The sequence below is a fragment of the Cyprinodon variegatus genome, unplaced genomic scaffold, assembly GCF_000732505.1.
Source record: "Cyprinodon variegatus isolate N-32 unplaced genomic scaffold, C_variegatus-1.0 Scaffold380, whole genome shotgun sequence".
NCBI lineage: Eukaryota > Metazoa > Chordata > Actinopteri > Cyprinodontiformes > Cyprinodontidae > Cyprinodon > Cyprinodon variegatus.
In genome coordinates this window covers 496,656-521,351 of record NW_015150833.1, presented here as the reverse complement: position 1 = coordinate 521,351, position 24,696 = coordinate 496,656, and the positions used below count along the sequence as shown (strand labels likewise).

Sequence of the window (24,696 nt, the reverse complement as noted above, 5' to 3'; positions counted from 1 at the left end):
TTTCTTTGCTCTTGTCTAGACTTAGAGAGACTTTGTCATTTTGTACACAGAGTGTATACAAAAATAAATTTCTTTCAGTACAGCTCTCAAGACATTTCCGTTTTTAAAGGGCAGAAGTGATCAAATTTAAGCAGCAGTGATAAAATGTAAATATAAGACTGTCATAAGATTTACAGTTTCCAACATTCAACGTATTTTTTTTTAAACCCCATTTTATACAACATTCAGCAGTCTAATGGTGGTGGGGAAGAAACTGTTCTGGAATCTGCTGGACCTGCATCAGATGCTTTGAAGCTTCTTCCCAGAAGGCAGCAGGGAGAACAGTCCATGGTGGGGGTGTGAGGGCTCATTTATAATGTTGTCTACATGTGACTGCAATATTATCAAATCATAATCACACTGTTTGATATCACATTCAGAGTCTGAGTAATAATAATTTCGCAAAGAAAATAATTAATCACAATTAATGCTGTCATCTGCAAAATTAAACAACAATATTGTCTTCTCACATTGCTCCATTACTATGCAGCCCACATAAACAGAACTTGGTTTCTTTGTAAAAATGCAAGATCTGTCAGACTGAATGGACAATGACTATGAACAGTCTGTTTCTGTCTTTGGGAGGTAATGATTATAGATTGCATTGCATTTTGCATTAGCAATCCTCCTACTGATATGTCCTGGTACCTCTACTTTACAAGTGCAATTAAGAGTTGTTTTATCTTAGAATAGAAAATAAATAAATTGTACTTTGTAAGTGATGAACACATAGAAAGTCAAATATATTAACCAATGGAGGCCTGGAAACACTACAGGCCTAATGAGGTGGCGGATGCTATCCTGAGGGGATCTCCTCCTAAACCTGGACTAAAGCATCTGGCAACTTCTGGACAGTCTATGGTGCAACGTGACGTTGGTGGATGGATCGAGACATGATGTCCCAGAACTGCTGTAACATTGCAGCCACTACAGGTCTAGCGTTGTCCTGCATTAGAAGGCCAACCGCACCAGCATATGTTCTTACAAAAGGTCTGAGGATCACAAGGGCTCATGTGTGATAGCCCATGTGTGAGAATGAACTCCACTACCTGAGCCCTACCTTTGTGTGTGTCTCATTATACCATGAGTGCGAAAGCACCACCAACATTCAAAAGTGACATTCAAAAGTGATAAGAATAGGTACTGAGAAGTGGTCTGTGGTCCCCACCTGTAGAACCACTCCTTTATTGGGTGTCTCTTTCTCATTGCCAATAGGCACTAATTTCCACCTGTTGTCTGTTTCATTTGCACAACATAATTTAAAATTACATGACTTAGATTGTGTTGTTTGTGTTCCCTTTATTTTTTGAGCAGCGTATAAACCGACAGACAATGCTTTTTTAAAGATTTGAGACAGGTCAGAAAACTGATCTGTCTTCCCATATACATTTTTAAATCAAATCTGATTTTATATGTAAGGTATAAAAAAAGTAGAGGCAGGATCTAAAGTGATGCAAAGCAAAGACGGCAACCAAGTTCAAAAATAAACCAAACTAAACAACCTTTGTCTTAATTCTCACTTTGCAGCAAACACACTCTAGCAATTAAAACGGAGCCAGTGAGGTAAATAACATTTTCTCTCACAACCTTATCACTAAGGTGTCAAACAGCTTCCAGGCTTCCTCCCCCAGACAAGTCACTAGTTGCTACTGTCTTTAAGGCAAGCTGGTTCAGTGTGAGCACTTCTGGTAAGTAGATGCAGAATTTCAGGAAAGTTCTCGGTCCTTCCTCTCATATGTTAGAGTTTACATGCGAAAACAAAGCAGTAAACATCCCACATGAATGCTCTGGAATCAAGGCTGGGATAAAGAAAAGCTCTCCAGTTGATGCCTCTTGCTTCCCTTTGATGAAATCTTAAATTTGTGTGGTTATGTTTTCATTGCAGTCCCAGAAGCTGGCGTTAAAACAGTGTGTGGACGTATTGGGGTGTTTAAAGCGAAAATAAAAAAAGGCAGATTGTTTTCATCAAGTCGAGCTTGGCTTATAAAAACATCCAATGAACACTGGGAAAGGGTGGATTTTGGTTTTAATGTCGCTACAACTTCGATCTATTCTGAGAGGTTGCTGAGAATGCTGTGGTTCGGTGAAGAACGACAACCACAGCTGGGACAAGACACTCCAACAGGGTGGCTCTTTAAGTACTTATATGTATATAAATATATATACACCCACATTTATATGGGTGTGCTGGACTGAGAGTTTGTATGTGTGTGGCATGCCTATTCACTTGAAGAGTCAACAAAGAGGAAATCTCCTGAGAACTGCTCTTCCTCTGAACCCAGCTTTAAAGTAAAACAACACTTTTGCTATTCTCATCACACTGAATGCCATTGTGCCGTTTTGGCCCCTACCTATTCTTCTCTCCACTTTATAAAAGGTTACCATGCCTGCCTGAGAGCAGAAGTTTTAAGCTCCATGAAAAAAATGTCTGTTTAAAATCAGCTCCAACTTATACCAAGTTAGTTCAACTGGTGTGAATGTTAATGGAACCACCCTGCTGGTCTTAAAAAGCACAGGGTAACGGACATGAGATGTTATTTTAAGGCCCATGTGGGAGAAAGAGTGTTCCACTTTGTTTTTGTTATTAAAACGAAAAAGGAGGAAAATACTTTTAGGTAAACGCGGAATTTGGACAAGCTCTAAGAACAAAACAAAGAAAAACAAATGCAGGAGAGACACAGCTTTTTCAGCTCTGAATTTCTGGTGTTGCTCACTTTTACAGAGCCAATTTATATCACACCCCCCTCTACATGAAATATAAAAATAACTTCTGCAAACTTCACAAAAAAACTCTCAGAATAACTTTCATTTTTTACTGGCCTCGCCCAGTTATAAACTATTCCACAGTCTTATTTTGTGGCTGCATTTTCTTTTCTTTAAACAAAGTCCCTTTTTTTTCTTAAGATTAAGAAATTTTAAGAGCATCATGCGTATTGTATTTTGATCGACAGCAGCTCTATGGCAATCATGCATCTCTGCTTTCTTTACAGTCATAAAAAGTGCCCGATGAATATTAGTTTTGACTTTTCTGAATTTGACCCAGTAAAATCCGGGACATCGTTTCAATTTGTGGGACACGGAGACAGAATGGAAAAATGTGGGATGAGTAACGACATCTGGTTTGCCTGCCTGTAGTTCTCTCTATACCAATACAAAGAACTTCTAGTAATGTTTGTGCTTAGTGCATGATTCACCATCTTAATCTCAGAGATAAGATAACAATGTCTACAGATATTGCTAAAGCAGCACAGTGTCTGTACCTTCACCATCACAGATGTTCTTGTACGAGTCCCAGCGGCTAAGAGAAACTGCCATGTTGTAATCCACAGTAATATCTGGCCCATTTTGCCACCTGTCAGCACCTGAAAAGGAAATCCACATTCTTGTAAACCCTTAAAAAGCTCTTTAAGATTTATAAGACACCTTACATCTATACAGAAAACTAATATCTATCAGTAATTTTTAGAACAGAAGTCCAACAATGTGGAACAGGAAGACAGGAGCTATATATATGACTATATTCCAAGATTTGGAATTTACCACCTTGGGTTGGAATCAAACTGATAAAAAGTTAAAGCTAAAAGCTTCAATTTAATTTGTTGAGATGTGCAAAAACAAAATGCATGATAGACAGAGTATAAAGATACAGGGTTTCACACAGCTTTACAAATAGCCAGACCCCCCCCCACCCCCTACTTCTTAATAAGTGGGCTCACTGTCTGTTGAATAGAAGTATTCCTGCAGCATAAAGCAGCCACCACATTTTAAAGTGAGGATGGTGGGTTCTTAGGGTGACATGAAGTGGGAGTTTTCGCCTCATACAAAGTTGCATTTTTCTATGTAGGCTAAGACATTTCAAACCGAATCTCATCTGAGCACCTTGTTGCACATATTGCTGTTTACACTAATAACTTGGGCAACTTCTTGTGGCTTTCTTTCAACAATGGCTTTTATCACACCACCTATCCATAAAGCAGAATGTACCTGGTGTAAATCCACTAGTGATAACATATTCCCCTTGGTGAGTTAAGGATATTGTCTGTTACTCTGCAGTTTCCCTGGATCTTTGGACATTATTTCTTATATCTGTGACTTTCCTTCTTTAGTCTGTATGGTTAGGTTTTTACATTTGTGCAAACTTTCTATTCTGGATAATGGTTTGAAGTGTTAGATCAGATGATCAAAGTTTAAATATTGCCCAACTTTTAGCTTTAAACTCCTCTCTACTGCATCCCTTAGTCTTCATGAAGCTGTTGCTTAATAATTTCCTCTAATAAACCTGTAAGGCCTTTATCGAAGCATTAAATAAGACATAAAAAGACCATATAATACCATTAGACAAAGGGACATCTGTTTTCACATTAAAAAAGCAAAAATCTATAAAATGCAAAGATTTTATTTATCTTAATTTTATAAAAGTGACTTAAAGAGGTGCCTCTGCAAGGCATTGAATTTAAATGTATCAGCTGGATAGAAATATGTTGTTTGACAAACATCTTTCCAGCCAAAGACTAAAGGTGCGTTCACACTGAACATGTTATGGGCATCAAAGCATCTGATTTACATGCAAAGTCTATGGGAGATGGCATCAGGCAGCATCGAGAGGTCCTGCAGCAGGTCTGAACATCGGCGACATGTATCAGGGCGTCTGGGTGTCAGAGCATTCTGGCGTCTCGGCTTCGGAGCGTTCAAGACGGAGTTAAAAAATCAGAACTTTTACAGCTCGATGTCGAGCATCCACAAATCAGAAAAGCTACTCCAGCAGCTGTTTGGGGGGAAAGACACTATACTTAAGTTATGATTTCTTCTGTAGGTTTTAAAAAAAGCCTGGAGAATGAATTGTACAATAAACAGAGAACGAGCTCTGATCATTCTTACTGCACAAAACATTTTTATTAATTAACTGTGGCGAAAACAGTTTATAGATACGTAAATTAACTAACAATGTTATTTCCTGCCAGTGAAAAATATTCAAGTGTATTTTCCGGTACTTGCAGTTTTTACTACAGACCTTAAAGACTTCATATTCACTTCCAGCCTCTCCAAACAGCAGAAGGAAACCTTCAAAAGCTCTCCAGCTTCAGAGAGCTTTTACTGGAGATTCACAGCACTGCCGCCCCCTGGTATGCATGGGATCCGAACAGGAACTGCAATCTTTCAGTAGGATCATAATCCTGATGAACTGACTGCAAAGATGATGTTTTGAGGTGGATTTTCTCACTTAAAAAACTAAAACTCTTATTCCAAAAGCAATAAAGCAAAGCAGCTCTCTAGTTTGTTGCAACAGAACAGAGCAGCTAAACAAGCAGAGCAAAGAGCATACAGAATATCAAACCACCTTGACCAGCATTTGACCCAGCATCCAAGTTTCGGCGTTTAAACATTTTTGATGCCCAAAACGTGTTCGGTGTAAAAGCACCATAAAAGAGGTTGGGACTTCAAACAGGCTTACATTTTTTAAGGAAACAAAGGCGGCATAAGGATTTAGGTAACACTTTTACTTCACAAAAATATCTAAATGAATTATCTCAAAAAAAAAAAAAAATTCCCTCACTAGACCTGATCCATAAACAAACAAACAAAATAGAATATCAACAGTAAACCAGAAGGTGGGAGACCATCATATTGACAAAAATACACAATTGCATAAATAACACAGAGTTAAAGATACAGACCTAAATAGTTTCACTCAAGTGAGGTTCTGGGGGAGCACATGCTGGGTTTCTTTACCCCTCTGTCAGCACACACTTCACACTACATTTCCCCTCTGTTGCATTCCACATCCCCTCTCACCAGGGGGGCCGAGTGGGAAGCACGGAAAGGAAAATAAAAAGCACTCTCTGCCTTTCTAACTAGTCTATCTTAATTGAATTTTTTTGTAAAATATGAGAAAATAAAAACTCACCTGGGATTCTTTCTGGTCCCTCAGAAAAGACAAGCTCAACTTTGCCATAGTCTGGGAATCTGGGGTCTATAATAACAGCACAGAATGCTATAAATGTTAGGCATCTATAATCAAGAAAACATCAATTAATTATTTCAGAACACAAAAGATTTCTTGGAAAACAGATTTGTGGCCTAAAAGGCTAGATTGCGTCCAGCCTGAGCTTAGTAGGAGTCTTGCAAAGCTGGGGAGCAGCTCTTTACCAGGAGCCACAAGTTGAGGCCTGCCTCAGAGCTTTTTCAGGTATACCTTTGTTGGCGTTCTCCATGTCTTCTTTTTCAAACATCAGGTTGTAACCCTGTACTGCTCCCGTGTGGAACTGCAGCCGGAAAATCACCTCTTGCTCAGAGGTCATGTCACTTTTATGATAGCATTTTATCTAGGAAGGAAAGCAGGGGAGGAGCATGGTCACAGTAGGCAGTAGAGTCCTCTTTGGGAACATGGGATCATATTCTTTTGTTGTTATTTTTTTCCCTTACCATAATGTCCCCTTTCAGGAGCTGGGCTGGCTCCAGATTGATGCACACTCGGTCCCTGTGACCTGAACCAATGTGACTTGAACAGAAAGCATAGAGGATACAGTCAAAGTGAGCCTGACAAAGTAAACTGCTACTTAAATTCTATCATAATCAGTATCAAATGAATCTCAACACCATGTGTTGAAGTTAATGTTCAGTTCACCATAAGCCACATGTTCAACAAACTTACTAGACTCCAGAGGAGTACACTGCTTGCATTCCTTGGTAGACCTTGATGTATGGGTGACACACTAAAAACACAAAGACAACAGCCCACAATTAATGTTTTTTTTTTCTCCAGGTGCCTTGATGGCATGACTTCTGAGCTTATTTTGCTGAGGGCTGAAGCGTGATAAGCTGTTGTTGTGAGAGAGCGACTTTTGCGCGGAGATGCGATGACGACTTCTTGTTGATTCAATGAAATGAGTGAAAACAGTAATTTCCACCCTGGCACCTCCAAAGGGAACAATTCCCAGTACTCTGCTGCAAACTGAGAATTTAGGAGAGTATAACTTTTTTTTTTTTTTTTAAACACACAACCTCTATGTGTCTGAACATGCAAGTGTCAGGGGAGAAAAAAAAAGAAAGAGGAATACAGTTCAAATAAGACTCGACTCTGATGTGGTTGTTCTTTAACCCTTTCTTTTCCCAAAAACCCTGGTAGTTTAGTATTTTGGTAAACATTACGAGTTTAACCTCTGCTGGCGGTATCAAAGTTTGGGATCCCATGAAGGATGACGCAGTGCAGGAACAACGGCGAGGCATTGATCTTCATGGATCCACTTAGCAAACTGTTGAGGATCCAGACATACCTGTAAAGAATACAAAGATGTGGAAATAAATGTGCAGCAGGACTATTATATGGATAGAAACAGCAGAAAACAATACATCTGCATCTTTCTCTCTCTCTCCTTCCCACTTAACATGTTAATGTTTTATATTTATATACCTTTTACAAATTTAACATGAAAATATTAACATGTTACACTTTATTACTTTAACTCACTTCAGACATGAATACTAAACTTGATGCTGTATTTTAAATTTCTGTGAAACACCTTAAAGATTTTCTAGGAATTGTTGGTTTTCAAAGTTTTTGTATGAGATATGCGTGGATTGGGCGATCACTGAATAAGAGTTTGATCTCCTGCTAATCGGTTAATCTCTACCATTTATAAACAAGGCTAAATATTTAAGACAGTACACCTTGAAGATAATATCACCCATCAGAAAATGAGTAGGTTAACAATCTGGAACTGGGCCTTTCTAAAACCAGCTTTAATGTCAGGAATGGCTTCCGACTCCAGTTCTATTTTATTTGCTAAGCACTTAAAAACAACCACAGCTGACCAAATTGCTGTACAAAAAAAAAGAATAATAAAAAGCATAAAACAGTACAGATTTAAAAAAAAAAAAAGCAAAAACACACAGCACTTGGCAGTTTGCGCATAGTCGGTAATGCCTAAATTAAGACACGTTTTTGTGTCAAACTGTACAGAAATACTTAACTTTTAGCAATAGCTTTTACATAAATCTGTGAAATTATTCCTCTCATATTTTTCCTCAGATAATTTCAAAATTTCCTTTTTTGTTTTTGCTTAAAACCTGAAAGGATGTTTGGTATTAGTGTCAGCGATGATGAATTACACAAGGTTAGAATTACTTCAGGTCACCATGGGAGACTTTCCTCATTTAAACAACAAACAATGGCAGGCTTTCAGCAAAAAATATAGATGAAAACCACCAGAACATTGACTGTGTGCTATGCAGTGCAGCAAGTCAGAGACCTAAATGTTGGGAAGGAGATGCATGCAAAGTCAAACAGTATGCCTCTAAATGGAAGGGTACGGCTGTGTAAAAGGTCTTACCTTTTCTGCGAAGGTGTCATCAGAGCTGAGACCTTATCATCGTAGTATTTCCTCATGGCAAAGCGGTCCAATGCCTGATCAGCACTTTGATGGAGACAGAAAGACTCGCTTTACACATTTAGGCAATTATGACTCAACAGAATGATTACATTGATTATGATAGTGTTAACCCTAACTTTAGTTAAAGCACAGCAGACATATACACATGTCTAAAAAGAGGGAAAGTAAGTTGAGAGGCAGAGGATTCCAGCAGAGAGGAAGAGAATGTCAGCCTAAAGTAAACAGAGTGGGACAGAGAGAGGCCCGAGTGTGTGCACAGCTTGGCTTATTCAGACGGACCTAAAACCAACAGTCCCCCATTGCATATTCTGTGGACCCCTGCTTGTCTGGCTCTGCTCCCCTCTTAATTTGCTGCTTTCGAAATCTGGTTTACCATTTTCCCTCCACTTCCTCTGTCTGATACATTCAGCCCAGTGAACTACTCTCTGCCAATTAGGGACAAACACAGCTTAGAAACATAGCTTATCAAATCTTTACCATATTGCTCATTCAACATAGTCTTTTTCATATGCAGAAAGGAGCCACAGTGCTAAATTACTATAATGGCTTTTAAATATATCAATATTTAATGACCACATTCAAACCTTTTACATAACAGTTAGTACATTCCTTCCATTATTTAAATTGTCTGTGATTATCCACATATTAAGTTTAGCTGTTTTAGAAGCCTTTTTGTGACATGTCTTTCTTACACCTCATACCACAGGCAATGGAGAGTATCCAAAGCATTACAGGAATCACAATATTAGACGTGATCAGTCAGGAAAAGGGTAGAAAAATGTCCAAATTCAGGGAATGAGCAAATTTTTCAGAGTATTTTCTCCAGGTGATATAAAACAGCAACAGAAGAACACTTTAAGTTTTTAGAAAACCTCCAACCAGACCCAACCTAAAGCCAATTTCTGGAGGTGATCTAAAGAAAGTCCAAATCTGACTGATTTATGGCATATTTGGGTAACTAATGCCTAGATATACCCAACTCAAAAAAAGGCTAGATTTCAAGGTATTGACAATTATGCAACAGAATAATATTTTTTTATCTTTGTAAAACGTTTTTTGTTTTTAACTTGATTTTACAAGTTATACTCCACATGCTTTGATCCTGATGTGTTATCTTTCTTTTTTATATTGAAAAAATCTGGCATGTTTTCAGAGCTAGGTCTCCTTTCACCTTCTGATAGCTTCTTACTGGCAAAGTTTGAAAAAGAAACCAACATGGGTTTTGTTTTTGAGTCTGGGTTTCTCAAAACAGACACCCTGGCCAAAGGACATCACAGGGTAAACACATGCTTCTGAGCTGATTCATGAAATTCAATCCTGGGTGATTCATGGCTCAAATGTGGTTTTCTTTTGACTCTAGAAGAGGAAACTTTTGTTTGAGTTCTTTTTTCCAAGTCACCTTAGGGCAAAATTAAAGGAGGTAGATAAATCAAATGTGGTTAAGCAATGACACCGCTTTTGGTCCAAACAGAATGAGTCTGTAGGAATTGTTATGGCTTGCTCTTCGGTTAACACAAAGAGTGAGGGCATGTATGTTATGATAAATCTGGACTCTTAGGGGGAAGAAAGGAGGAATTTATAGTAACGCTCATGAATCACAACGTTGATTGTGGTTACCTGGCGGATACGTCAGTGAAATGCACAAAGGAGGAAATGACAACACCAATTCGACCCTTGCCACCCTAAAGAAAAAACAAAAACAGGACATGACAAAGAATGATTCAGCACATATGTGGTTTTAGTCTATTTTAAAGTGTTTGAAAAATAACATATCATATTTTAACAAAATGCTCCATCTTTTTAATATGCATATTATTTTATTTTCGTGTTTTCAGCTGAATACTTCACTTACCAAGACATACATTTAAAACAACCAAACATTTTAATTTAAGTTGAAAATGTTAGTCACAAGGATTTGCAAGACAAAATGCTAAGAAATTGTACAGCATCCACCAATGACTTTAACAAATACCCTATGATCGAAAACACAACATAAATAGAGAAAACTTTTTTTTCATTAGTAGAAACCATGCATAATAATTATTGTAATGGAAAAACAGTTTTTAGTAGAGAAGAAAACTAAGAGATTACTTTGTCACCAAGATTTTTAGGGCAATTAAACAGGACTTTGTTTTTTCAATAATGTGCCTGAGTGTGATTTTGTGTTGCGGTACTATATTATATAACAATGGTTCTTAAATAGAAACAGTAAATTAAAAAAACACTAGAACTTAAAAGTCAACAACCATGAAATTTTGCCTTAATAATCCCAATTATGCCACTAACGTGTGAATATACCACTTAGGAATATATAAGCCAGTACTGTGATCTTCTTTTTGCACAAATAAATATTTTTTGTCCCTAGATATCCATTTTGGGGGGGTTAACAGATATGTGGCACTGTTGCATCAAGTGTTAACAATTTTAATTTTAAGCTCAAATATTCAGTGCTTAAATAGCCTGTCCTCTTTGTCAAACAACGCCGATCTTCAACTTGTTGTAACAACTTGAAGATGTCCGGTTTTGCAATTCAAAGTTCACTTCTTCTCACTCTATGAACAATAAATGGCATCAAAAGTGCCTAGTGTGTCCTGGGATGATGCCGAGAACGAGAAGGATGCCTTCTTCGCCTGACATTCCTCAAATGACGAAATATCACTAATATAAACAAACATAAGTTTCTGAATGTTATGGGCGCCTCAATTTTTGTTTGCATTATTCCTGCCTTGAGAGCTGCAGTATCAAATAGCCAATAGCCAATTGGAGGGAAGGAACAGTGCTAGAGTGATGTGTAAATGGCATAACTGATCAAAGCTTGTTCCGAACTCGGCATAGATCGGTTTCAGAGGGCTAGTGTAAATGGGGTATAAGAGTTTTCAAGACTTAGCTTGCTATTTTATCAAGGTACAAAGATCTTAGGTTCACTTTCAATGATCACAGTCTCATCATCCTAGCAAATATTTTTGATATATTTATGTTGAAATTCTTATCTAATTAGATTAAAATTTTAGATTTCAAGGTGATTTTCATGGTTTTCACTTCATTATCTCTTTATCTTTCAGACCCTTGGTTATTTGGTTTATAAGCCTTTTATTTTTAACATACACCATTAAATCACATTATTCCTAGAAATTAAACAGTTACCTCATGATGTATATATAATCAGGCAACAGATTGGTTGTCATATTTTATGGAATTGCAATGGTAGCAAGACCTGAATATACCCAAAACATTGAATTGACGCTCACCCTGCAGTGTATAACAACCACGTGTAAAGGATCAGCATTCAGCCAGCTCTCCATGGCCTTACAGATGGTGCAGATCTTATCCAGCGGAGGGGCATGTAGGTCTGGCCAACCTGTGTCCAAAGTCTAAAGAAAATCAAATATCATGATGAACACATTCTTTCACTACTTATCTTGGTTTTCAACATAATATGTAGATGAGATAAGATAACTTGATAAAACAGAAGAAATACAGCCATAGACCATTACCTTTGGGTTCATCTTGGTAAGGTCATGCCTTCTCTCTGACAGATTAATAATCTAAGAAAAACAGCACACCACAGACTAAAAATAAGCATTTACTCATTTACTTCTTTATTTAACCATAAGTGAAATATAAAGTCTTAATACTTAACTTTATGCTTAATAACTTATTACTCGTATTTTAATATCTGAGATAAAAACCCTTCAGTATTAGATTGAATCAATACTGTACGTGAGTTTGACATTACATGACTTTTTTCTAATATTTAAGGCTAAAATAGAGGATCAACACTGACCAGGTAATTATCTGCATGCTTAGACTTGAGCATTCGCGTGACATCCTTTAGGTTGTGCGAGTAGATTTCCTCGGAGCAGCCACGAGGGAAGGAGACAGCAATGATCCGCTCTGTGATATAGGTGAGGTCGAGCTCGTAGCCCTCCTCCATTATGAATCTTTTTCTTTTAATCCTTTAAAAAAAAAAAGACATACATATTAAACCGTTTACAAAGGACAAAGCACATTAGTTCTCTCACAACGGTTCCATTTTAAGCAGGTGACTTTACTTGAGTCAATATTTAATGGTCAAAGTCCCCTGCTTTAGTCATTGTGACCAAGTTTCCCGCAGATATCTCTGGAGAATGACTTAAACTCCACATAGCAAGATAGAGGATGCTTTGTTTACAGAGCAACGGCTAGCGGAATGTGTCATAGGTACTGTACTGGTTGAAACTAAGCAATGCCTTTTTAGCACAGGAAAGATAATTACTACTTATCTGCAGAGAGAAAGGAGCATCATAACAGAGGTACTGAATTACTTGACCACAGCAAATCAAGTCAAAGCAACAGTGACAAAGGAAAAAACAAAACAACTTAAAGAGATAGAGAGAAAAAAAAAAAAAGATTTTCAGTTCAACCTAATTATAAATCCCTTGGTGGTGGCATTTCCCCGTTCATAGATATGAACTTCCTGCAACTGCGGTCCCGACCCTAGAGATCCAGTCATCATTTACCCCTCCAAACTCCACATAGAGATATCTGTGAAGATTCTCAGTCATCCAGGTCATTGTCAAGCTTTGAAAAGTTCAGTCTACGCAACTGGATGTGAAGCTCCACAGACAGATGCTTTATGTTAGTATCTTATCATTTCCTTGAAGCTGCACTGTTTGTTGGCTAAAAAAAGAGCATGCTGTTTTATTGTATGCACTCTGGGATTGAAATTATAATATGAAGTGAGTTTAAAAAAAAAGTAAAGGTAAAAGGTTTGAACATACCCAGTCACCCACGAGGTCAAAAATACTGAAGAGGAGAACTATGTCCATTTTGTTGCAACAGTGTGCTGCAGATGGCCCACATTGCTTTCAGCATTTATGTGAAGTCACATATTTAGAACCCTTTAGAAGCTGTTAAATATTAATGAAGAATAAGCGTACTCCTCCAAGCTAATTAGTTTCCTTGATGGCAGTGAAAAATAACAAGCCCAGGGCTCCGACGCAACCCTGAAGTACTCCAGGTTTCAATCCAACTTAGCATTTCTGGGATGTGCTAAAACAAGCCCTACAGAATCCCCATTCCTTAACCCACAGAAATCAAATAACTTTGCAAGAAACCAAAGGTTACTCAAATATGTCTCAAGATCATTGCCCAGCAAAGTAAAACAATATACAATGGACAAACATCAATTCTTCACAGTTCATAGGGTCTTATAAATATAAATAAAAAATATAAATAAATAAAAAATGAGCCTATGATCCGGAATCATGTGTAAGGCAACTATAGGCTACAGTTCATCTTTCTGAGAGGGCACAGTGGGGTAGTAATAAATAGGGGACAGTGTAGTCATGGCTTAAACCAACCCTTGGATTGGAATGAAATGGGCCACGTGAAGAGGTCATCTCTCAGGGAAACTGGGCTGTGACCAATACACACTGTGGAAACAGAGTGTGCATTGGTCGAGGTCCTCGAGGGTTGTGGAAACAAGTGGCTTATTTAGACAATTTCTCATGTGATAATCAAGGGAAAACAGAAAACGGATAAGATACTGAAAAACATATCATCAAGCACTTTGGGAACCTTGTATAAATTACAATAAGATTGGTAAAATTGATCCTATAAAGGTGTCCATTTTGTTTAAAATTCGTACATGACTTGAAAGTTTTTTTATGGTGACAGTTACTCATTGTAGTGACACACTGATTAGGGATATAAAACGTATTTATTGAGCAAACATTTTGGAAGGTAATGATAATCGTCCATTTTGCTCGATCATTTTGAGAACCCTGAAATTTTAAAACAAAAAGAATAAGCAAAAATTATTACTGCCTAGTCCAGCTATGCCTGGAGGCTTTTAGACATGAATGACCAGCAATGCGTCATAGCATTACAATACAATGCTTTTTTTGCTTTGCCTATTTGAAACACTCAGCAGCTAATTGTGAGTAGTCACATGCAAGTGCTTGTTATCAAAACTATTTAATCAGTCAAATGGCTGAGATGTGTTGCCATGGGCATCTCTAGCTCCGGAATGTAACTGCTGTGAAACAATCAGGAAGTAACATCTTATTTATCTGATTAATAAAAGCTTTATCAAGGCCATCTCTCTCTCTGTTTTTGTTATTCTATACCTCTATATCAAATTTGTCTCTGTCATCATAGGACACAAATCAAAGTTTCTATTTTGTGGTGTAAATTGTGAGTCTTAGATTGAGGAGCAGATACATGAAATAAACAAAGTGAGAAAACAAACACAGCTAGATGATCCAATTCAGTCTGAATCCCCCTTTAGAGACATTTAAGGTTTTCTGTGGAGGTTTGACTGATCCAGGTGTATCTTTATTTATTTCACTGCACATGAAAATCCTCAGGATCCTGTTGGTACGTTATTACAATTTAAATAAAAAAAAAAAAACAGTTCTAATTTCCAAAGGATTTCCATAAGGTTTTATGATGACAGGTTTATGTTATTGTAACTGCAATTTTTTTCGTTCTTGTCTCAATGTGTGTTCTGGTTATTTAAGCAGGATTCAACATGCTGCCTAAAAAAACAAACAAAACAAAACAAAAAAAGCTTTGTTTTGTTTAAAAACATTTTTGTGTCCTCTTTAAAAATTCGGGGTATCAGGGATGCACTAACCTGGTTGGGACCACAAGGGTGGGCGTCTAAAAAAGTTTGGGAACCACTGATTCAAATAACAAAGAAAGGTCTGATACAATGAAAATACCCTATGTGCATCAGTCATGTATACATAAAAGCATTGTTGTAAGAGAAGGAAGCTGCTCACAGAACCACTTGTTACAAGCTAGGTGTGAACAATCCCATCCCTGGGCTCAAAAGTTGTCGGCTCTTGAAGCCAATTGCAACCAGCTCATCAGTCTGGGCAATGAAAAACATGCAACATGTTTACTGTTCCTATATGGCTGTGTGTAACTATAATGTAACTATAATGTAAGCTTATCACAACATAGAGTCCATGTGGGATGTGGTGGAACAATACAGGTGCTGGTCATAAAATTAGAATATCATGAAAAAGTAGATTGATTTCAGTAATTCCATTTAAAAAGTGAAACTTGTATATTATATTCATACATTACATACAAACTCATATATTTCAGATGTTTATTTTGTTTAATTTTGATGATTACAAATGACAACAAATGAAAATCTCAAATTCATCATATCAGAAAATTAGAATATTACTGAAGACCAATAAAAACAAAGGATTTATAGAAATGTTGGCCAACTGAAAAGTATGAACATGAAAAGTATGAGCATGTACAGCACTCAGTATTTAGTTGGGCCTCCTTTGGCCTGTATTACTGCAGCAATGCGGCGTGGCATGGAGTCGATCAGTCTGTGGCACTGCTCAGGTGTTATGATAGCCCAGGTTGCTCTAATAGTGGCTTTTAGCTCTTCTGAATTGTTGGGTCTGGTGTATTGCATCTTCTTCTTCACAATACCCCATAGATTTTCTATGGGGTTAAGGTCAGGAGAGTTTGCTGGCCAATTAAGAACAGGGATACCATGGTCCTTCAACCAGGTACTGGTAGCTTTGGCACTGTGTGCAGGTGCCAAGTCCTGTTGGAAAATGAAATCTGCATCTCCAAAAAGTTGGTCAGCTGCAGGAAGCATGAAGTGCTCTAAAACTTCCTGGTATGTGGCTGCGTTGACCCTGGACCTCAGAAAACACAATGGACCAACACCAGCAGATGACATGGCACCCCAAACCATCACTGACTGTCGAAACTTTACACTGGACTTCAAGCAACGTGGATGAAGTGCCTCTCTTCTTTTCCTCCAGACTCTGGGACCTTGATTTCCAAAGGAAATGCAAAATTTACTTTCATCAGAGAACATGACTTTTGGACCACTCACCAGCAGTCCAGTCCTGTTTCTCTTTAGCCCAGGCAAGACGCTTCTGACGCTGTCTGTGGTTCAAGAGTGGCTTGACACAAGGAATGCGACAGCAGAAACCCATGTCTTTCATACGTCTGTGTGTGGTGGTTCTTGAAGCACTCACTCCAGCTGCAGTCCACTCTTTGTGAATCTCCCCCACATTTTTGAATGGGTTTTGTTTCACAATCCTCTCCAGGGTGTGGTTATCTCTCTTGCTTGTACACTTTTTTCGACCACATCTTTTCCTTCCCTTCGCCTCTCTATTAATGTGCTTGGACACTGAGCTCTGTGAACAGCCAGCCTCTTTAGCGATGACCTTTTGTGTCTTGCCCTCCTTGTGCAAGGTGTCGATGGTCGTCTTTTGGACAACTGTCAAGTCAGCAGTCTTCCCCATGATTGTGTAGCCTATAGAACTAGACTGAAAGACCATTTAAAGGCTTTTGCAGGTGGTTTGAGTTAATTAGCTGATTAGAGTGTGGCACCAGGGGCCATCAATTTTGAACCTTTTCACAATATTCTAATTTTCTGATATGATGAATTTGAGATTTTCATTTGTTGTCATTTGTAATCATCAAAATTAAACAAAATAAACATCTGAAATATATGAGTTTGTATGTAATGTATGAATATAATATACAAGTTTCACTTTTTAAATGGAATTACTGAAATCAATCTACTTTTTCATGATATTCTAATTTTATGACCAGCACCTGTACATTTGCAGCAGATGATCGATTAATGATATGATCTTAAAATGGAACAACTTCTTTCAGGAATGTTTCTGACACCCAGATTAATCATTGCAGAAAAAAATCAGTTTTGCTACTATAACTGAAGATCTAGGAAAATTACCTTTAGAAAGTCCAAATTGGTTGAACACACCCATTTCTTTTACTGTCGTTGGACATAGTTAAAGCTTTAACTTTACCCGTTGCATCTTTAAAAAAGGGGTTCCCAACAGGCGAGGAATCGAGACAAATGTGGCTAATGGGAGAATGACAATGCTTAATCCAACGTTAGAGCTACAACCAACCCCAGAGGAAAAAGCATTGGTTTGTTGAAAGAGTTTAGAGGTTGACTTAGAGATTGGGAACGACTTTAGTTTTAAGAAAAAAAAATGTGGACATAAATATGTAATTTTATAATTGGTAATAAATGACATTAATAGCCTTTACCTATTCTGACCACATTCTAAAACAAGAGTATAAATTTACCACTTTTAATAGTCAAAATAGGCACTTAATGTGTTTCAGTAATAAGGAAACCCAAATCAATACTGCATAAACATAGCAAAATAAATATACCTTCCAAATTTCCCATCAATATTTACGGTTCTACTTAGTTCGAATCATTCCCACAGAGGTGCAAAGTTCTACCCAATGTTAAAATATAAAGTTCACTACTCGGTGAGCTGGTACTGTGGCACTATACCAATCTTTTCTACAAAACCCTCCTACTTCTCTCACTCAGACGTACCTGCCTCAGCACGCAAACACAGATAATTGGTCTTTAATTTGCCCTGACTGCTTTTGTTTCTAGTTTGAAGCACAACATTAACTCACAAAGGCTCAGAGTAAGCTGTGAAAAGGTTCAAAAATCCAGAGCCCACCCATGGGACTAAGAACTAGGCTGGTAAAATAGTCTGTCAGCCAGGCAAGCAAGATTCAAGAGACAGGTTGCCAGGGCAATGGCGAGCAAGCTGAAACAGGTTTCCTAAAGGTCAGGATGTTGGGGATTAGGGTGTGTCTGACTCCAGATACTTCAACCACCCTGCAGGTAAGTGCTTGACTAGGCTGTGCTGGAGTTGTCAGCCACGTTTACACATGCATGACCAGTACTTAGAAGTTGCTTCCAATGCTATCCTTTCAATTGCCCTTAACAGTACAGGAGAAAAAAAATCTAAACATTCCAGTTTCACACTAAATATATGCATGTGCTTTAAGGAGGAGCATGCATGTTAAAAACACTCATTTAATCAATTACACACTTTATATAAGACCAACCCTGTATAAATATACAATTTTCTTTGAGCAGGTCAACCAGCAGATAAAATCAGGGGGACACATGGTTAGACATATAATTTATAAATAGCCTGTTGATTCTAACATCAGTTGAGAGCTGGTCAAATGGTGTCCATGATGTACTTTAGTAGTTTACGTCACTTTGCATTCTGACATTCATTTAACTGATAATAAGTCAAATTAAAAATCTTAAAATGGGTCTTGTGATAAACATATTGGGGTCTCATTGTGATAACATGATACAAATGGAAATTATAAAAGGTTTGAATATGTTTTGCTAACTGTAATCAAAGTAGTCTATCTGCTCCTATTTCATACAGTTCTGCTTATACAACATAAAATATATCAAATGATAAAAAAAATAAGAGATCTGGGCATGTTCTATAATTATAATTTCATACATTGTTACAAAATTGTTGCAGATCAATACAAAGTGTGAGATATAGAAGTACCAGAGGGGTACAAAGGGGCTAAGTAAATAAGTGACATTAGTAAGTAGGGCTTTGAGAGAGATTTTATTTTCTAGCTTTCTTAACAAGGGCTGGGCAGTTGATTGCATATGCAATATAATCCGATTTAAGAAAAGGCAATTTTCAAATCACGGAGGCAATCACATTTGGTCACTTTACATTTATCAAGACAAGAGACAGATTCTTTCTCTCTCTCTAGTCCTTTAGGTGGTGGTTATCTGTTTTAAGTGGGTTTGGTACTATAAAAAACCAAACAGACTTCCCGCTAGTAGGTAGATCTATGCATACAAGTAGAAGTAAGCACTTTTCCAAACAAAGGTTAGAGTAAAGTTTTGCAACAATTGACGCTGGAGAAGAATGCTTTCAAGGTCATAAAAAAATAAAAAAAATAAAAAACCCTGGATTGAAACATCTAAAGGTTTCCGGTCATTGCACAGAAATTTAAAAAAATAGACAATTTTGAAAAAGAATTAAAAAAACTGCAACACTGAAAATAATCCCAATTTTTATTTTTGCCAAATCGTTCAGCCCTAGCCTTGACATGATTTATTGGATACACCCTAACCCCATTTCACTAATTAAGGTTTGTGGCAATCCAGAGTAAGTTCTGAAGTAAATTTCTGCATACTCTCAGCATGCAACTATCCTGCAGTCTAGCTTCAGTAAAGGATGGTGGATTTTGCATCTGCTTTGCATGTTGTGAAAAATCAGGGTTATTTAGCTTAGAACACTGTTTTCTTGGGAGAACTACAATCTCCAAAATGTCTGCAAACATAACAAAACTTAGATCTATAAATATCCAAATAGGTTGGTTGCCTCCCATATGGTTACTGGACTGTGTGTAATTGTGTTTCCAACTTTATTCTTTAGCAACGTGAAGGAAATTTCCAGCATGTTTTTCCTGCACAAATAAGTTTTTTTTTCTGATTAAGAACTTACTGTAATCAAATGAGTTTTTCAATGAATAATAGATATTTTTATGCTTCCGTCTATCAGCTATCTAAAACAATAAATCTTTTTACTTTCCGAACTTAATCTAAGTTCATATGTTAAAAAAGTCTGCATTTCAATATTGTGGGGTACCAACTAGTCCACCATGACTAGAGTAAGAGTAGACAGAAGGACAAGGCCACAGTTTGTTCTGGCCTTTTCCTGTCAGGGCCTCAGTATGTTTATGCTGTGGCTTTGACACCCATTCAAGCTTGAAGAACTGAAATAAACAAACCAAGACAGCAACTGAAAAAATGTCACAGAAGTGGGTGTCTGGTATTTTTAGCACATTTATTTTGTAACCCTCCAACTTTAGTACTGGTCTCACTGTATCAAAAAAACATTTTTAAGCACAAACGGCAGCTTTAAGATTTTTACACTCCCAGAGCTTCCCAAAGAACTCCCTAATTACCATTTTCTGTTCCAAGGTCATGGTGGAATGTGATCCAAAATGGATTACGTTCCCACTCTACTCGACCAGTCTCGTTTCCCTCCTTCCTACTATGTTTGCCCCTTTATTGCCTTCATTCCCTTTTCTTCTCTACAATCTTTGCTCCGTTTAATGACTTACACATGTCAACCAAATTGCCTCCTGCAGCAAGGCAGTGACAAAATGTAATATACTGGTTCTTCATCCGATTCAACAGTCACAGTCTTAAATTTACAGAGCACGACCCTTTGCCAGACCACACAATCAGGATAACTCATTTAGCTGCTGCCTTTATTCCTAATTGCCATCCTTTATCATAAAAAGATCCATTCGAGAAACCATTCTTTTGATTAGAGCATCAAAATATCGGCAGTCTTTTTCTGTAAAAATCAAACTAACTTTAGATTTGTTTTGTGAAAGGGAGAAAACATTTCATGTTGGAATCTCCCCATGTGGTTTTCTACTTTGTTAATATTTTTAATTTAGCTTAATATCCAACCCTCTACAAGTTTCCACTTCAACGTACCTCTAACCCCTAACCCTCTTGATACATAAACCAACGTATGATAGAATTATCAACTTATATTTTTTTTCCCCCAATTTTTATTTGTAGGTTTTATTCAAATCCCTCATTTAGATATAATGTAGCCTATTCAACACTGCTGCTGCAAAATTTTGAGCTTTACTTTAGAACAAACCAAAGATATACATAGATCAGGAAAAAAAAATGTATCACCCATTTAACAACCAGTTTGACTTGGAAAAACAAGAACAGCCGAATTTCATAAGGAAAGGCCTTTCAACAATTTAAAGCAAAGTTACACTAAACATTACAAGATAGCACCTAGTTAGCCCCACCATGAATATCAGCAGAAAACTCTGTGTTACCGCTTTAATATTTGCATTAATTAGAATGACAGAGCAATGCTCAACCTTGTTTGATTTTAAAATTTGCAATATAAATATGTTCATTATGGCCTCATTCGGGGTAAACACCAGAGGCAAGAAGCAAACCATAAACAAAAACCCAATGTGAGTAATTTTATAATTTAAACATAAAGGGTAAACCAGTTTAGAATGAGCTTTGACTGCATGCAGTGAAACTATATCGTCATTTATTACAGGCAAGCGTATCTGAAGAAAACCATTTTCTGCCCTTATGATGATTTTTTTTTCAGCCCCTAACAAAATAAAAATCAAAAAAAAAATTTACATTTTGCCCAACATACACTTTCTAAAATATCTGTCACAACACAAAGTACGTCCTTTATATATATCAGTACATTTTTCATACCAATAAAGTTTGCAACCGAACATGGGATAATACACAAATAATAAAGAAATTATCTCATTAAACTGAAAATACAAACCATGTATTATAGCTAAGCATAATAAACTATTATTTTTCGAAAAGAAGACTTTTTGCAAAATGAAACCAGGTGAAACTAAACCTTTCCCACTTTAGGAGTTCTGGATAGAGCATATTGACCGATGAAAAAGTTATTTTTTATCCTAAATGCAAAATGTTCACATATTTTTTTTTTTTTTTTACAATTTTGGTAAAATTGCTCCTCAAGGTAGGTCGCTCTGTCAGCTAAAGGCACTTTTAAGAGTCTCTATACTCCAACTAACAATTAATCAAGCACTAAATTAGTTGGTGATTATTTCAAAATTTGATTGATCCAGATTATTACAATTAATTGTTTCAGCCCTACAATAGGCCCCTAGTTCCCCCCCTCATCCAACAAAAAAAAACACAGAACCAAGAGAAAATTAGCAACTGTACTAGCTGTATTTTTTATTTCATTGATGTAAAGTGAGTTGAAGATAGCTTGAAGTAAAATGAACACCAATTTCCTTAGTTTGACAAGGTAAAAATTAAAATATAGTGTTTACTAACTCATTTCCAGTGTCTGTTCTGATGTCATTGACTCAAATAGAAACAATAGTAGAATTTGTTTGGATTTTTCTTTTATTGTTCTTTTTTAAAACATTTTATTTTTGGAAAAAGTTTCACCACCCAGTTGTGTTGTTGTTGTTTTTCTCAGTGTTTGTTTGTTAATGGACATAAACACAGTATTTTCAAACATAAGCTTAAGGTTTAAAACAAACGCTCAAACTGTAATTTAAATTTAAATAAAATACTTTTTAAGCAAAGGGAAATCCTAAAAGAGTTTTGTTTAGGAAATGTAAAGAACAACAAACGGTTTGTGGTGCTTAGAAGAAAGGTGCGCATAAGGGTGTGGATGCAGGTGCGCGTCTGATATCCAGGTGATGGAGGCTGTAGCTGCTGTGATGTAAGCACACTTGTACAAGTCATCAACAATGGCTGAACCAAGAAGCATAGCCCTCAGGACACGAATACCGCAAAGCAGCTGTAGCTTGAGCAAAAAAAAAGAAAAGAAGAAAGAAAATGTGTTTTCCTCCATGATCTATCCAGTGGGAGAACTCCAAACAACAAAGGGAATGTAATGCCTTTTGTTTCTGTGAGCCATATTTACAAACTTGAGGGGGCAAGTCGTTCTCAAGCACGATCCCATATGTTTTACATTATAGGTATATATATATATATAAAAAAAAGGATACTTAGTGAACCAGAACCCAAAGACATCAAGAAACCTCGAATTACAGTTAATTCACCTCAATAAATGAGGGTCCAGCCAGGCTGAAAGGAATTTTATTAAATACTCTTAATGGGACCTTTTCATATTAAGTAGAAAATTATATAAAACAAATCCCAACAAGTTCTCTTTCTAATTAGCTACAGTAATTTATCTGACTTTTAAACCCACTTAAACATATTTCAGGTGATGTCCATAATAAGAGTTGCAAATTGTGCCATGATTTCTGCTCACTGGTTAAAGGGATATACCAAAGTTTGTCCAATGTAATCGAGAAAATGTTACAAACTATCCCAAAAAGTTAGCAATAAACCATTAAAAGAGTCAGAAAATCTCAAGTTAATTACTGACCAGACTTTAAATCACCCCCTGAGCCATGAAAAAAGAAGAAAACGCAGAAAACGTGGCTTACCGTTTGAGGAGAAGCTTGAAGTCTGGTCTATATAGTTGAGTCAGTCAAAGGTGCTGACAGAGAATGAGTGCGCTGAGATCCAAACGGCGCTCCGCCCGTCATACAGGCGCAGAGCGCACTGAGAGCTTCATTATGCTCTGCTGGAATGTGATCCCAGGGGCCTTTATTTTCTCATAACAATCCTCTAGCTCTCCTCTGCTTTTTTCCTTTTCTTCAAGGTGAAAAATGTAAGTATTTGTTCGGCTCCTAAATATTCCGTAGAGTTCAACTCCTCCAGCACAGACAGTGATATGTTAAACCCACCACAAGTTCTAGCAAAGGATAGTTTTCCCACCGCGCTGTGGAGACTTTTTTCCTCTTAATCCCGCCCCCTTTTTCCTTTACCTCCCCTCTCTGAGGCCTCCTCCCTCTGCCTCCCTCCATTTGTTCTCACCATCCCTTCTCTAACAGCCATCCCCCACAGAAGAAACTAAACTTTGGTCGTTGGTTTAACAGGGGCGGAGCTAGATGGGGGGCCATGGCCACCCTTAGCCAATCCTTGGCCACCCCTACCATTTATTTCTCTCTAATACAGATAGTGGCAACAATAATACTCTCAAGTGGAATATTCAAAACTTTAAATTTTTTCATATACTAACAGTTACTTGACAGCAAAAACACTTTGGTTAATAATACACATCAATATACTAACATTAAAGAAGATAAGTACAGAATCCAAGCAGAAATAGATTTTGTGTTTAATGGGGTAAAGAGAAAATGATGTGTCTCTGCAAGTCATTTAGTTTTCAGTAAAATCATAGATACATATCGATTTAAAAAAAAAAACTTTGTGTAGACATTAGTACTTATCAATTTAAATTTTATGCAGAGTAATTACTGATAAAAGCAGCTAAATAAAACTCAAACCTAAAAGAATTTGATCCACTATACCTTTTATCTAGAAACCACAGATGTTTGAATATATTCGCCTATTTGTTAGCAAAGGCAGTATGAAAGTATAGTTTGTCCTTATTTAGAAAATAAGGATGTTTTGCTTGTTAATTTTCCTGTTGGAAAAGTGTAGATTGACCGAGAGGTTTTGGTGCCTATCTACTTTCGGCCACCCCTCAGTGTACATTGCTTATTGCCTGGCCACCCTTATAAAAAATGTTCTCGCTACGCCCCTGGTGTTTAACCTTTACTAGTTATGGTACATCACATTATAAGATAGTTTCTCATCTAAAATGCTTCATACATGCAAAACAATATAAATTTTTTATTTTAAGTAAAAGAGCCATTAACATATTTCCATGTTTATGTTTTAAGCAAAGTAGAAAACACTTTACACAACAAGAGTAACTGAAATGATCTGAAACAATCTTTTTTTTTTTTTTTTTGTCAAAATGCAAATGTCTAATTAACATGAGACACTATCAGGAATAGAAAAATTGCTCCTTGATCTTGG

The 24,696-nt window shown here is 37.0% G+C and overlaps 1 protein-coding gene across 1 annotated transcript in view; it reads right to left on the bottom strand.

Moving 5' to 3' along the window:
• tns3 (tensin 3) overlaps positions 1-23,594 on the bottom strand; it is a 52,978-nt gene extending 29,384 nt beyond the window's left edge. The window contains exons 1-12 of the mRNA XM_015386893.1: positions 23,253-23,594; positions 12,214-12,385; positions 11,924-11,974; positions 11,678-11,800; positions 10,047-10,111; positions 8,370-8,453; positions 7,198-7,313; positions 6,692-6,752; positions 6,463-6,538; positions 6,233-6,362; positions 5,945-6,010; positions 3,300-3,401 (exon numbers count right to left, since the gene is read on the bottom strand). Coding sequence (XP_015242379.1) covers positions 3,300-3,401; positions 5,945-6,010; positions 6,233-6,362; positions 6,463-6,538; positions 6,692-6,752; positions 7,198-7,313; positions 8,370-8,453; positions 10,047-10,111; positions 11,678-11,800; positions 11,924-11,974; positions 12,214-12,363 — 1,024 coding nt within the window. The 5' untranslated portion in view covers positions 12,364-12,385; positions 23,253-23,594. The remainder of the gene's footprint in view (positions 1-3,299; positions 3,402-5,944; positions 6,011-6,232; positions 6,363-6,462; positions 6,539-6,691; positions 6,753-7,197; positions 7,314-8,369; positions 8,454-10,046; positions 10,112-11,677; positions 11,801-11,923; positions 11,975-12,213; positions 12,386-23,252) is intronic.
• Between the last annotated feature and the right edge of the window lie 1,102 nt (positions 23,595-24,696).